The sequence below is a fragment of the Grammomys surdaster genome, unplaced genomic scaffold (assembly GCF_004785775.1).
Source record: "Grammomys surdaster isolate TR1022 unplaced genomic scaffold, NIH_TR_1.0 136, whole genome shotgun sequence".
Lineage (NCBI taxonomy): Eukaryota > Metazoa > Chordata > Mammalia > Rodentia > Muridae > Grammomys > Grammomys surdaster.
This window is the reverse complement of record NW_021604594.1, coordinates 12206216-12222083: the sequence shown is the minus strand read 5'-3', so window position 1 is coordinate 12222083 and position 15868 is coordinate 12206216. Positions and strand designations below refer to the sequence as shown.

General features: G+C 42.6%; 1 protein-coding gene across 1 annotated transcript in view; it reads left to right on the top strand.

The window, feature by feature from the left end:
- The window catches only part of Rapgef4 (Rap guanine nucleotide exchange factor 4), a 285390-nt gene extending 270458 nt beyond the window's left edge, over positions 1-14932 (top strand). Inside the window, exons 29-31 of the mRNA XM_028762856.1 lie at positions 326-390; positions 10605-10659; positions 13714-14932. Of these exons, the coding sequence (XP_028618689.1) occupies positions 326-390; positions 10605-10659; positions 13714-13841 (248 nt within the window). The 3' untranslated portion in view covers positions 13842-14932. The remainder of the gene's footprint in view (positions 1-325; positions 391-10604; positions 10660-13713) is intronic.
- The last annotated feature ends 936 nt before the right edge of the window (positions 14933-15868 follow it).

Genomic DNA, 15868 nt, shown 5'->3' with positions numbered 1-15868 from the left:
CTCTGGCAAGAAGACTGTCTTTCCACCTCTCTTGGCTCCTGCTCTTGGGCTCCAGTCTCTTAAAGGGGTTGGAAGGCAAGAACACAGCAGTATGAAAAGCCCATGATTTAGAAGCCTAGTGAGTGAAAAGGGTTTATGGTAGAGATTTTACTAACCTCAGGTAAAGTGATTTGGAAAGTTAAACACCTAACAAAAGAAACTATTATCAGCTTCTCCAACTAGAGTGTTATGCAAATCCACCTGCATATGCTAATGGTGCTATTGTACTTTCTTAGTGTGACATATTTCGGTTAGTGACTAGAATGTGGCTTTTATTTCTTTACAGATATGACATTTACTCACGAGGGGAACAAGACGTTCATTGACAATCTAGTAAACTTTGAAAAAATGGTACGTGCAGTATTATAACCTTAACTACAATGTTTTTTTTTTTTCTAAAACAAAATTTGCATTTGTACTAATAAGGCAAATAACTTCTGTGTATGCTGCCGTGTTACAAAGGTAGTTACACAGAATGGAGTTTTGAAACATTTGGTTCAAATTGGCTCCGTCTTTTCTGTCAGCTCTCTTTTGTGGAGCTGAATGGTATTTGTGCTGTGGCTCGCAGCAGCAGTTGGCTTTTATGCTGTGTGTTTCTGTCCCTCTGCTGCCTGTTGTTAAAACGCACGAACATTCAAGAGTGACTTCTGCGTTTCTTGTTGTTTTGTAAGGTTTGTGCAGCTAGCTAGACTGCCCCAGGATGCCTTTGAAATGTTTATCTGCCAGGGCCAACTGGAGTGCATGTAGGTAAGAGGCAACACTACAGCCGACCTTTATTATAGGGTATTAATCTAAGTGTGTATTGCTCGGTCTCATAAAGTTCACTCAAGTTCACAGAGGGGACTTGGAGACTCGAAGATCACCATAACGACAATAACAATAACAACAATGAAATGTTGGGAACAAATGTGAAACTGGCACTTTCATATTCCGTATTTTCCAGCCCCTTCTCCTCTATCTACCCAGCCCCCACCCACAGAAGAGAGAATCTGGCAAAGGTACTTCGAAATTTGTTTTCTTATCTCCTGTGAAGCAATAAAGCAGGCCTTGCCAAAGCCTTTCTTTAGCTACACAGTCCATGTCAACGGAATGCCACACTGTCTCCGAATCCCTGGGCTGCCATGCATCCTGGAGACGTGGAATGATAGAGCTTCATTTCCCAGGATGCACACATTTGCCCAAGATTATGTTTTGCAGTGCAAGTGTGTCTCTCTGGCTTTGGAACTTAGGAGACATTTAGGGTCAATACCCAGTTCCCTTTGTTCTTCATCTTCTGTGTGAGTCTGTTTCCTTAACAAACAAACAAAAAAAAAAAATGGGGTTCATGCCTGCTTTATTCATCTCTAGGCAGATGGACGGTCCATGGTGCATGAGTCTTGTAAGTCAGAAAGTACTGGAGAGTTCTTATCAGAGACCTGAAATTCTGATTGCTTCTTGAAATCAAGCTCCTGTATACGTCTGCAGAAGAATTTGAAACATCCCACTGTGCATGGGCTCTGCCTCAGCCTCATTCACTATAAGCTTACCATTAGGAACACAGCTTTGGCTGGTAGGTTCCACTGTCTTAAACTGAGGAAACAGACATAAGCACACGCTCCTCAAAGACACTGCACCCGTGGGTAAATGGTTTCTCTGTGGTTTCTCTCCCATATACCAAAGGTAGGGCATGAACATCTAGGCTAAGGTATCAGTTTGGTCATTTTTTTTTTATGAAAAGAAAAAAATTCTTTGGTTACTTGTTAGCATAGAGAATTAAACATTTTCACACATTTTCAAGGAAGGAAGGAAGGAAGGAAGGAAGGAAGGAAGGAAGGAAGGAAAGAAAGAATGAATGAATTCTGAATCACTTACACAAAACATACTAAGACCAAGAGGCAGCCAAGCCAATCACTGAGTTGTAAAATACAGGGGCACAGAGGTGTGGAACTTAGAATTCTTAGAAGAGTAAGCTGACTTTATGATTTGAGACTGATGATGTTAGCTGCATGGTCCAAAGCAAGCAAGAATAGCAGTGTACACTGTGCCAGCCGTCTGATACAGAGGCTGAGGGTTTTCTCTGAGTTTCTAGAGCCATGTCCTCTCTACAGCCTACAGGCTCCTCGTGTCTGTACCTTGGGGCCACAGCAGTGAACCCTGCTAGGCAGTCAGCAAGGAGGGCCTAACTGTTCTGCTCTCTGGGTGGTCATGTTTGTTTAATAGCCACCGAATGGTTAAGCTAGCATTGTAGCTATGACACACAAGCCTAAATCAACGATGGGTTGAACAATCATTGTGATCATTTAGAAACACGGAAAGTTTATTTATTTTCACTTCAACGTCTCAAGCAAGCATAGTAGCTCCATTCTGAGGAACATCAAAGTTCCTGGCTTCGGCTCTCTTCCAGTTTCACGTGGTCCACAATGGCCCATCATCACATCCACATCCTAGCTGTGAAGAGAGGAAAAGGATGAGTAGAGAAATGTTTTTCCCATTAAGGAAAGAGAAGAAGCTGACTCACCACCTCCATCACATTTAAGTGGCTAGAAATTTAACCGCGTGAAAGGAAGGCTAGAAAATGCAGCCCTCATTTGGGGTATCAGTGCATCTCACTAAAAATCAAGGGAGGGAGAGGGAGATTTGGGGGAAGTGCTCTTAGTCCTCTGTGTTAACAGCTTTCTAAGCTTTATTTTATTTGATAAATAATATTACCAGACAGGTTGATTTCAGAAATGACTTTCCACGAGTTAGATGTTAGTAGAAAAATTAAGTAGGATTTCAAATCAAAATCAATTTGATTGGCTTTCTAAACCTGACCTATCAATTTTCATTGACATTGTCAGTCAACATTGGTCAATCAGTGTTGGCTAGCTTTCCAGGATTTTCTCCCAGCCAGCCCATACCATTACTGTCACCCTCATCTACAGTTAGCCCTAAGTGTCTTGGAGAAGGATGTGTTGTCTTCTCCAGGTTCTTGTCAGGCATCCATCAGCAAGGACCAGGTGTGAGCAGAGCTGGCAGTCTGTGTATGTGAGTAGACCTGCTGGGCTCTGTCCCCAGTGGAAGCCCCTGGCAGGGGCAGAAGTCACCAAGGGCAGCCAGGGACACCAATGCCTTTGTGTGGTGCTGGCTTCCCAAAGGCACAGCAAGCCAGCATGCCAACGCTGTTTGTTTGTTTGTTTGTTTGTTTGTTGTTTGTATTTTCAGTGTCTTCACCCTTGAGGTATGAAATAAGGATTAGAGAATTTACTGCTTATTGGTTTTCAGGATTTTTGAGTGTGAACAAAAGAGAACTCACATTCTTATCCTTATGCAAAAAAAATTTTTTTTCAGGCATTCTTTCTTTTGGGGGAAACATAAAGGGGTATTCAAAAAATTGTTTGAATAAAGCCCTTTATAGCTTTCTATGGCATGTATGAATATTTATAACACTCAGAAGGTAGACTAGCAATGGATTAGAGGATAACATGCTGGCCGGCTGCCACTATCCCAGGCTGCAAAAAGCATGCTGATAGGTACAGTGGCTGCTGTACCATGAAACTGGTTCTATTTCAGTCATACCCATATTTAGATATATTTACTTAAGAATAAGATTTTGAAGTAGTCATTTTTTTCTGGAATGAGAAGTATGGAGGAAACTTCTAGACTTCTGGAAACATGAACAGAAGCTTATTAAAGAAGAGAAATGTTTTGAATCCTTTCTGTTTGGCATTTCTAGGCATGCCATTATATAACTTGCAACAGTGTGGCCTCTAACACCAGTAATATCCTAAAAGGTTCGAGTGGAACATTGATTTTGTTACCTGGAGCTATGGAAAAATAATCTTTAGGTCAAAACCTAAATGTTCAAACCTGCCTAGTCCCCAAGACCTTTCCAATCCAAAGGAAATCTATAGGAATACCTTGGGGATTTACACTTTATACAGACTTCACAGACAAAGACAAATGCACATTTTCCTAAAGAGCATGCTTCAAAGCAACAGAAAGCATGAGAGTGCCCAGGCAAAGGACTTCACTAGGAAATAAAAAGATGCCTAACAAAGTAGCCCTGGTCCTTTAGGATATATGCTGTCGTAAAGGTGAGCTATAAACACTTGGAATATTAAATATTAACAAAAGACAACAGAAGTTATTAAAATAAAGGCCATGAGAGTAGTAAAGACGTGCACCAAGGAAACTAATGGTGGGAAGTCCCTGCAGCCGTGTCAGATAAAACCACATTACATACAGTCGCATCGTAAGATCCAGCCATGCTGCCCTAGGGACCCGTCAAGCTTTGTCGAAGACTTCAGCTCTGTAGATAGCCCAGGTTGGCAAAGCCATCCTCATTCTTTCTATTCCAGCCTTGAGTCCTTTGCCTGAGAGTGTTATTTTCCCAGTTTTCCTGTACCTGGCTTCTCTTCCTGGTTCAGGCTCACTCACAGTGAGCATTCTGCCTCGTGGTCCAGCCTCAAGAGCAGCTCTTATAATCTGAGCCGGTCATCTTTGATTTTCCTCATCTGTCTCTCTCTCACTAGAAGTGAGAGGCATAGACCAGGGCCACTGATATTTCACGACCACCATCCATGAATGTGTCTGGTATATTCCAAGTATACAAGAAATAGTCACTAAATAGAAGGATAGTCCAGTGATCTTCCAGTGCTAGACTTGATGAGGAAGGGCGTTTGAAAAGGATTTTGTGGTATACAGAAACGTTTTCTATTTGTTAGAAATTATATTAATGAGAGTGTCCTGTAGCATTTTGCAAAACCAGATGATGTTTTAACTTAGCTTTCTGTTCCTGAATGGGCGTTCTTTCCTTTCCCCACCTCATGGTGCTCTGTCCTTCAGTGTCCTTCCATTCTACTTCAGTGTGAATGGAAATGGTATCCTCCACGTGTGTCTGAACTGTGGCACCCCATGACCGTCCTATGTACAATACACTGTGGATGTTGTGGATATTAGACGTGTGTCTGTCTGTCACAAACCCTACGGACATAAAGTTCCACCGCTGGAGACAAAGCTCAGGCTTCTTCGGGAAGGATTACAGTGAAGACTAGCTGAGTTCCAGGAAGTTGGGCCTTGCTGCATATATCCTGCGGTTGCTACCATGGGCATAACCTTTGAAGAGGAAAGACTGTATATTTCTGCACCTTCTTATGGGGAAAAAAGTTTCTTGTCCTGAAGATACGGCAGTCTGAATAAAGTTATTACCATTGTAAATGGGGTTTTATACATGCTAGACATCAAAGGATTGATAGGGGGCCTGTACTGGATAAACATAGAGACACGGAGAGATTCAAAGCATAGAAACAAAAATGGCAGAAGAGAAAAGAGAGGCCGGCAAACAGGAGCAATAGCGATGCTGATTGTGGCACATGCCGGTAATCCTGGCACTGGAGGGTCATCCGTTCAAGGCCAGCCTGGACTAGAGCAAGATCTTACTTGAAAATCAAAATCAAAAGATAAGAAGGCTCAAGATCTTAGAGGTCAGCAGAAGGAAAAAAAAAAACCTCCTCTAACAGACAGACACTTGTTAGAAGAGGCATAATTCCTGGGAGCTGCTCCTCACAGGGTGCTCTTAGCTGAGGAGCCAAAACACACACACACACACAAAAAACTGGCCTAAACCCCCAGGAAGCTGACTAATGGTATCAGAGCCTACAGTGTCAGCTGGCTTCGCCTGGAGGCCTGCTAGTCTGAACTTTGAACACTAGTCACATAAGCCTGTACCTCTTCAGAAGCCTGCTAGTCTGAACTTTGAACACTAGACACACAAGCCTATAACTCTTTGGCAACACAAGGAGTCGGCAGCTTGGGCAAGGACAAGAGTCAGTAGGAGCAAATTGGGAAAACTAGAGAGCATAGAGGCCTGGCAGATAGCGCCAGGTACCCACGCGTGTGGAGATGTGAGTGAAAACACCTGGTTAGGTAAGGCTGCTCCTGAAAGGCTAGCCCAAAGGCCGGTAAATGAAACGGGTAAGGCTGAGACCTTGAACAAGGCTCCTCACACCATACTGGATACAAAGATAAACATCTACCCCAGAGCTTGAGGAACATTTGTGTCAGGTTTGTAACCTCGAGGTGAAGCCCAGGCCCAGTTTGTCTCCATAGTGTTCACTGAGGCCTCAAGAAGGAGATGTGTTTCTGAGTCTCTGCCTTCAGTTATACAGAGAAATGAATGGCTGGGTGTGGTTACTGAGTGTTTCAGATCTCTCTGTCTTTGTCTGTCTCTGTCTGTCTGTCTGTCTCTGTCTGTCTATGTCTCTCTCTGTCTCTCTGTCTCTCTCTGTCTCTCTGTCTCTGTCTCTCTCTCTCTCTCTCTCTCTCTCTCTCTCTCTCTCTCTCGCCCTCTCTTTCTCCTTTCCCTCCTTCCTTTCTTTTCTTTCTTTTTGGAGGGTTCTTCTGCAAATGATCATCCTGAGGAGAATTCCTCAGCTGGCTCCATCTCTCAGCCCTGTGCAAACAAGCTGTGAAGGCACTTAGAACTAGTCCCACAAAAGAATCATTTCAGGCGGGACAAGGGGTTTCAGTCGGTGTACCCTACCAACTTGGAGCCCCTTCCGAGGGGGTATGTTCTCCTCACACTCACCCCAAATTACCAATCACTTTGGCCATTAAGTTGAGTCATAACCCTCAACTTTGCTGGATGGGGGAGGGGATGGGGTGGAAAAGGGAGGTGAGACATTCTGCTCTGGAGTAATTAGCCTCCCCCCTCAGCCTGGCATTACAGAGTTGCCTGGCCGGCTCCAGGCAGGCCAGCCTGCTTTGGCAAGAGCTCTAAGCCTGGGGTGTAATTTTTTGATCCCTCCCCTCATTGTGACAGTTGGATAATGAAACCCGTGTGTCTTTAACTTTAGTTTCAGTCAACCTCAGCTGAGCTCAACAATGCATAATCTTATCTGCCACTGAAGATGCCACATGGGGTGACATCTGTGAAACACAGGAGACAGAAAGGCTGCCTAGCTGTGTTTTAATGGAGATAGATGTAAAGTCCTTCACCTTGGTCCCCCAAAATCAACCTGCACATTTGCAGAGCTGAGAGCTTCGTCCTGACGGCAGTCCAGCAAACCAGGTGGTGAACTTTCATTCTCTGAAGCTTGACAGATGTCAGTTACATAATTTTATTCAAATTATGACTTAGATGTATAACTCAGCCAGATCAAAGAAGAGGGAAAGTGATTTCTCTGCGCTCTAAGATGTCAAGCTAGAAACTGGCCAGGAGAAGCTAAATTGTCCTGTAAGAAACTTCAGGATAGATTGGGGCTATTTAGGATGAGTCAGAGAAGATCTAAGGTGGGATTTCTACGTGCCTGAGGAACTAACCTAACGTATTTGTTAATATTCCAGAGCTCAGTGGGCAAAAGGTAAAGGGAGAAATACGTTGACACCAAATAACAACACAATTCTACACCAGAAATGTTTACAAATTCAAGGGCTGACTTTAGAAACAGTCTGTTCCCGCTTCTGGGTGTGGTCAAGCCCTGGGAAATCATGGCTTATGGGCAGCCTATAGAAGGTGTTATAGACTCGAAATGGTTGGGGGTGGGGGTTTCTGAAGACTCACAAGCATATTAAATATTGTATTGTTAATGGGGGCAAAAGAGGTTGGAGATGAAATATCATGTTAGCTTCCCCCTCCCTGCTTTGTGGCCTCCTGAAAATATTCTGCAGGCAGATATTGGCCAGCAATGATAGTGGGATTTCACTTATCGTCACCGAGTTCACACCATTAAACATTATTGTCCGGACCTCACAAAGGGAAGAACGGACCTCCTTATAAAGCCCGATTTGGATGTAAGTTAAGCTGAAGTTATCTTGGCAATACAATTAAAAGGATACGTCAAAATTAAAACCATTGTTAAAATTAATCAAAGATTTAGAAAGGTAAAATGAACTTCGGGGCTAGAAATTACGGATTTGAACAATTGTTCTCACATTTTAAACTACATAATGAGCTAAAAAAAAATTATGAAGCCTCAGAGGATAGTTATAAAGAGTAGTCTAAAACTAAAGTCAGAATGAAATGTTTTATCTTTCAAAACTAAAAAGCAGAACAATTACTCTCTACAAAATGGTATAGGAAGAGGTTTCTGACCTATGCTAATTGTTTTATTATTCTTCAGAGGGGCACACTGGCAGCGTTCCGTGGGGTTTCCAGTAATTACATTCCATTCAATATCTGAAGAATTACAATAATTCTACATGGAACATACTTGTGCCCTTCCGATGCAAAGCCTTTAAAGGAGGGAAAAAACAGCATAAAGTAAATTAGCAGGGAGATTATCATAGTTACTATTTATTCCGGGGCTCCATATATCAGAGGCTAATTATACATTGTGCACTGAGTTTTCTTGGAGGTGTTCGTCACATATTTCTCATGCTGATCAACAGTCCTGCTGGTTTGGGGGACCCTTTACTGAAAGTGAAGTTTGAACAACTTTTCCAATCGCCTCTTTGTGTGCAAAAAGCATCTCCTGCAGATATGAGCTACCTTCATTTGTCAGAACCTTCCAAGTTCTGACAAATCGGCTTACATTGTGACGATATGTACTCACATACATGTGTAAGGCCCTGATGCTTGTGCATATACATGTGTAAGGCCCTGACTCTTCTGTCATTTTGTTTTTTCATGGCAAGCTTTTCTTCAAGTCATTTTCTTAAAGACTTTGGTAAACCAAAGGCCTATCAGAGAGAAAAGCAGGTACTGGGCTTGCATCACTCCATAGAAATCTGGGAGAACCTTTTCCTGTGTAGAGCCTTTTCAATGTTTCTGCTGATTAGACTATTCATCCAGGATCTATGCAGGATTCCTTTCAGAAGCTGAAAAATGAAGTCCAGAAACATAGGTAGGGTCCTCAAAGTCAAGCTACTGCTGATGTACCACAGGCAAAAACTGGACATCCTGGCTAATGTACAGTGCTTAGGCCTCATCAGTGTCTTTCCTGAGAGTCTGAGGTCTCTCAGCCCTCATGGCAGGGTGTCCTTGCCCTTTCAGTACTGGAGACTGAACCAAGGGCCTCTTGGATGTTCAGCAAGTGCTTTCCCACTAAGCCACACTCCCCAGCCCTCCCCTGCTTCTTCTATGTCAGTATTCAACATACACACACACACACACACACACATGCACACATGCATACAGGCACACACTCACAGGCACAAGCATACACACATACACACGAGCACACATGCACACACACACATGCTCTTAAATTTTTATTGCAACCAATACTTAAGAAATTAAGATTGCTTAGTGACAAAATTAACATAGGCTAACTGAATTGTAGTCTTGTTTTAAGACTGTTTAAAATGTAAGTGGTAGCCGGGCAGTGGTGGCGCACGCCTTTAATCCCAGCACTTGGGAGGCAGATTCAGGTGGATTTCTGAGTTCAAGGCCAGCCTGGTCTACAGAGTGAGTTCCAGGACAGCCAGGGCTACACAGAGAAACCCTGTCTTGAAAAACCAAAAAAAAAAAAAAAAAAAAAAAAGCAAGTGGTATGGAAAATAACCACAGGGTAACATGAAAGTGAAAACCCAAACCAAAGCATACATAAAGTATGGCTTAACTTTTTAAAATGCATCTACATGTTTATTTTTAAGATATCAGAAGGCTAGCCCGACAGTTATGGTACACGCCTTTAATCCCAGCACTCAGGAGGCTGAGGCAGACAGATCTCTGAACTAAAGGCCAACTTGGTCTATAGAGTGAGTTCCAGGACAGCCAAGGCTATACAGAGAAGCCTTGTCTTGAAAATGAAAACTAAACTGTATATATATATGTGTGTGTGTGTGTGTGTGTGTGTGTGTGTATACATATATATATATATATGTGTGTGTGTGTATGTGTGTACATATATTTAATGATTTTATTTTGTATTTTTATCAGATATATACATATATGTATATATGTTTTTGTATATATATGTGTGTGTATGAATATATATATTCAGGAGACAATGTACCAAAATAGTAATGAGTTTCCCCCTTGAGTTACTACCTACACGGTTTTCACTTCATTCTTATCAGTTTGATTTCCTACACTGCTACTGTATCTGTGTTGTAAATTAGGAGGTAAAAGGAAAGAAAGGAGGAAAGCAGAATTTGGACTGAAACTCCTACTTTTGCTGACACTAAAAATGGTCAGGGAAGCCTCGTGGGGCAGCAACAGTTCAAGGAGAATATCCTGACTTCCCATTCAGTCAGTGGAATCTACCACCTCACTGTTGGGTCCTGTTAACTAGGAGAAACTTGAAAGCTAACCCTCCTTCAGATCCAAGACAGTTTCAAAGGATGGTGGACACGGTTTCCCAGCATCAAAGCACAGTGTCAGAGATGCACTTTCACCATTGGAGGAGCAGGCACACAATGAGACAAAGGCCTGTGTCACAAAGTCATGAATATTCGTTACCTGCAAACGCTTTGCATTAGGATGTCCCAAAATGTCACTGTGCACGTTACACATCAACCAGCAGCCTTCAACATTCCAGAGCATGCTGCTTCCTGTGATACCAAGTCTTGCTGGCATACATAATACCCCCCCACACACCTTAGGGGATTATACACTAAACTGACTGACTTGCATTTCCCTTTTCTTTTTTAATCTCTTACAGCGCATGATTGCAAATACTGCCAGAACAGTGCAGTACTACAGGAGCCAGCCCTTCAGTAAGTTCTGAGTTACTGCATGCCATCATGGACATAGCGGCGATTAAGTCCTTTTTAATGAGATTTCCAAGGCACTCTAGGAGTCTGGACAGCATTTGACACAGCTTGGACCATGAAACCCATGTGTGCCTTGGGTTTAAGAACATTGTTTTTCTCTTATAAAGCTGAGCTATATTTGCATTGTAACTCTAGAAGATAGGGTCAGAACATCACTTAGTAAGTGAATTTGAAGGAAATCCATTCGCCCATCTCAGTGTAGCTAAAACAGGTAGGTTGTAGAGGCCCACATAGGCCTGCCTCCAAGCTGTTCCCAGTGTGACTCATGCCTGATGCTGAGAAGCCCAGCAGCCCTTGGTGAGTCAATACTATCATTTATAAGCTGGGAATGGTAATATTTATTGTCTCTTGAGTATGCATGAATATTTACAGCACATTTGGAGAGAGTCCTATGGTAGGATTCTACATTCCATTATTCCCGGTATTCCCAGGGGCTCTTTTAAATGTTAAATGTATGTTGTAAACACCTGTGCTATGTTTTCACATGTATGAATATTACTATTGACAAATGGCCATTTTAACCTGTTGGGAGCTAGGTTTCCTCATAACACCAGCTGGGCATGTTGGATCAGTGCTGTCATCTCCCCAGGCCTAGAACCTGGGAAAAGGACCGGAGCTTTGAGCCTCCAGTCTGGTTTGGGAGAGAGCAGGTGAACCTTTGGAAGTTTTGTGCTAATGTGTGTCATTTTGGAGAACTGACATTGGTAAGATGACACAGATGTGACAGCAGCCTACCTCACCATCCTCTCCAGTAGAGACTGACAGGTTCTTGTTTTAATAATCACAGAGGTATGCTCATTGTAGTGTAGCTCTGGCCCAAAGCCAGAGCTTGGTAACAGAGTGCCAGGACTATTCCCTCCTCCTCTTCCTCCTCCTCCTCCTCCTCTTCCTCCTCCTCCTCCTCCTTTTCCTTCTCCTCCTCCTCCTTTTTCTCCTTCTCTTTCGCCTTCTCTTCTTCCTCCTCCTCCTCCTCTTTTTAATGTTCAAGAGAAAAAAACAATCAGAGAAAGTAGTCTTGGCTTAGGGAGTGAGAAGAGCTTTAAAAGTTAATTCAAACAACCATGCCTCCGCGCTTCTAAAAATAAGAACATGTCGCCGACCCTTTCTATGTGGATTCTGCCAGAATTCAAGTGTCTCATATCTTTTTCTATAGTAATGTGCTATGTGTGTAAAAGACATAGCCATAAATCAGCTGGAAAACGAGGAGAAACAGTACCAGTTACAACAAGCTTTATAAAGCAGAATCCACAGCCCTTCAGGGGGTTTCGAGAGGTTCTCGAAATTACATGCAAAAACTCCTGTGTGCCGCAGAGGACTCAGAGCCTCGAGACAGGTTCTCAGGGAGGCTCCAGAACCAAACAGGAGTGGTAATAGAATCAGCTTTGGTCCACCGGCCTCGTTGGCAGTAAATTCAACATTCTTCCACATCTCTGGGAGAAGTGAGGGGATTAAAAAAAAAAATTCCACTGCATTTGTTGAACTTATCAGCAAGTGCTGGTAAACAACAGCTGCTGGGCTCTGAAGTCAACAATCTATAGATAAAGCTATAGGAATAGATTCATAAACATCGTGGGGCTATGTGCAATGTAATTACAGTATATTGTACATGCAGAGTACACTGCCAGTGGGACGCGGAGGAAGTTAAGCACAATGTGTTCTGTGGTTCACTGTGGGATTATTTATATGTGATAATTATACTGATGAGTTTCTTCTTACAGCGAGCAGGGGCCTTTGTAGCTGGTCTCCGCTTTCTGTACTTAGACCTGCTTCATTTTCCTCCAACACTTTACGCAGATGGCTGGCGTTCTAATTGTCTTGTGGAGTAGTGGGTGGAGCTAGCAGGAGCAGTGGGTGGAGCTAGCAGGAGCCACCGGACTTTAGAAAGCAGTGTGGGAGTGGGAGGGAAGAACTCTGGTCCAGAGTCCAGACTCTGGCTTGGCCACGCCTGCGTACTACTAGAGATGCGAGTGAGCCCCAGGTTAGTGACTGCAGCAGAGGGCTGGATATGTATAAACAACATTTCCTTCTTCGTATGGAAAGTCTCAATTTAAAATTTGGAGAAATTTACAGCGGAGAAATTTAGATTCCATGTTTCAAAAAGAAAGAAAAAAGGTAGAAAGGAACAAACAGAATCGAAGGGAAGGTCCGGCTGGCCACTTTGGACAGATCCTTACACGGTGATGGCGGTCAGGAGCTCGGTAGCCACTTCCCAAGGTAGTGTGCTTCCAGTTTCCCACTTTGGTATTGAATCTGGCCTTCCTCCTCATATCTACTGTGGGTAGGAACTATAACTATGCACGTTAGATTTTTTTGGGAGTCCTGGTTTGAATAAATCCACTTATCTCTTCGATAGCCCAGGTACTCACATACATAGATAAAATAAGTCAGTGGACTTTCAGAGCAAGTCATGTCAGAGGAGAAAAGTTTACCAGAAGTCACTTATCAGCCAGAAGGTATCTGTACCCCAATTCAAGCTGTGCCTAGGGGCATACAGCTGGTGTGGTGCTGTATATGTATGCAGGCAAAGAGGGCCTACGAGGCCAACGCCCACTGGCTGGCTTCAGATCACTCACGATGTTAAGTGCTTTTCCGAGTTGCTAATGAAACTCCATCTTTGACATTAGTCCTCATCTGGATCAAAGGAGGTAGAGACAGAGTGTGAGACACAGAGGTGAGCTGGGAAGGGAAAACAATTTTCATCTGTCACCAGGGCCATCAGACAGAAGCTTCCCTTTTTATTTGGTGCTTTTTTTTTAAAGTGTGCAATGCCAAGGAAAATGATCAAATGAGATGATTCCAGGGAAGAAAAGAAAATTGGAGGGTAGAAGGAAGTAAATGGACCAACCAAGTAGAAGTATTCTAGTGACTGGCGTGTGGAAAGGCCTTGACAGAACCCAGGGAATCTATGATAAATGTAATAAGCCAGTGGGGGGAATAAAGCCGCATCTTACATGCAGATACTACGCAATGCCAACTCGCCTGCTATTCTTTTAACAGATCCGGATGCTGCTCAAGCTAATAAGAACCATCAGGATGTCCGGAGTTATGTACGGCAATTAAATGTGATTGACAACCAGAGAACTTTATCACAGATGTCACACAGATTAGAGCCTCGCAGGCCATAGACATCTGAAGTGCCCAGCGTGATGTTTTGTCTCCAGTCCACACTGTTTCAAAAGATGCTGTGTATGCTACTACTGACTGCAATGCTACTAGAAAATTCTCCAGAATGAGCAAGAGACACATCCTGAGAGCCCCTTGGGTCCACATCCTGCTTTCCGACCACACAGGAGAAGCGTTCTGACTTGTCTAACGCTGACATGCCGTAGCTTAGGAATCATCAGTTATAGTCACCCTCCTTCCTTGTCGGCACGCCACCGCCAGACTCACGTGAAGAAATAACCTTTATGGGGGCTACATCAGGCTCCGACATCCCTTACCAGGCTGTTTGCAGCATGTGACTGTGCCGTGGTTAGGTTTGACTTGGATGCACCGGCGATGACATAATTGATTTGTTTACTTAGCACCTTATTTGGGGTCTGGGGTCTGGGGAGGGTGTTGAGGATACCCTAAAAGTCCAAATTATACATCGTGTCCCTCCATCTTCATAATCTTACCTCTGACAGAATGGAACCTCACCACAACACTATGAAACGTTATGGCTGTTTGGTCTGTAATTTCAGAATGATCTTTAGAATAATATGTTTACATTGTAACTTTTAAAAACTTACAAATCAGGATTACATACATAAGAATTCCACTAAGAAACACCAAGGTTCTTAATATCGCCAGCGTTAAGATAGAAAGTAACATTTCAGAAGAGCACAATATGCACAAAACATTTTTTCAAAATTGAAATATTTTCCTGGGCATTAAAAATCTTTCCACTACAAATTTATTGTTACTGATGAAAAACAAAGCATATTTTCTGGACTTAAATGTTATTACAAAAATCTTAATTTTCAGCAATTGTTTTGCACTTTCTGATAGATTGTAAATAGGTTATGCGGTCAATGGTATAGAGTTATTTATTTGCTACATAATAGACATTGTGCCAAATAATTCCTTTTATTTATTTTATTCAGTATGAAATTTTGGAGTAGATTTTTTTTCTGTTTTCTTAATTTGACTACATTTAATGTATAGGAATTGTATGTACATATCTCTTCTGTAAATAACAGTCAGTATCTTCATTAAATATACTTGACAAGAAATATTTTTATTGTCAGTGTTTTTGATACAGGAAGTGTTACCTTTCAATATTGTGGGTAATGGAATTTTTTCATTTATTTCATGTGTGTCTGTGTGTGTGTGGTGTGTGTGGTGTGTGTGTGTATGGTGTGTGTGTGTGTCTGTGTGGTGTGGTGTGTTTGTGTGTATGTGTGTGTGTGTGCTAGAGACTGAGCCTATGGCAACATGCATGCTAAGAACACACCCAACTTTGTGTGTGTTCTGGAGATTGAACTCGGGGGTCACATACATGCTAAGTACAACTCAACCAAGAGCTACAACCCAGCCTGAATTTGTTTGTTTTGTTTTGTTTTCATTGAAATAGGTTCATATATAATACTAAAACTCACCCTCTCAAAGTAATCTAATGAGTTTTAGTGTGTTCGTGATGTTATAAAACCAATATCACTGACATCAGACTGTGCCTGTGTGGAGGGTTTAGTCATTAGTATTCATATCTCACTCTCCTTCCAACCCCAGGCAACCCTCTTGTTGCCAGGAGCTTGCTCTGTACCTCCTACAATTGGAATCATGTGATACGAGCCTTTGGTGTCTGGCTCCTTTCATTTAACCCAGTGTCTTTGTGATTCTTCCATGTTACCTCTTGTATCATAGTCCATTCCGCTATATGGCTGACCCCTGCCTGTTAGATGGGTAAACCATATTTTCTTCATCCCTCTCATCACCTTTTAGCCACCAAAAATGCTGCTGATGTGAAGAGGCGTTGGATGTGGAACTGGGTGTACTATCTCTGAGTGTGAAGCTTTAAGGAGATACCTAAAATTCTTTAGGCTATGGACCTACCTATCTGTTTAGTATTTTTTCCATAGTGTGAGTGTGTTCCAGACTGTACCAGTCTGACAAGTTCACATTATTTCTCCATCAGCAGAAATACAACCATGAAGACAAGAAAACAAAGACA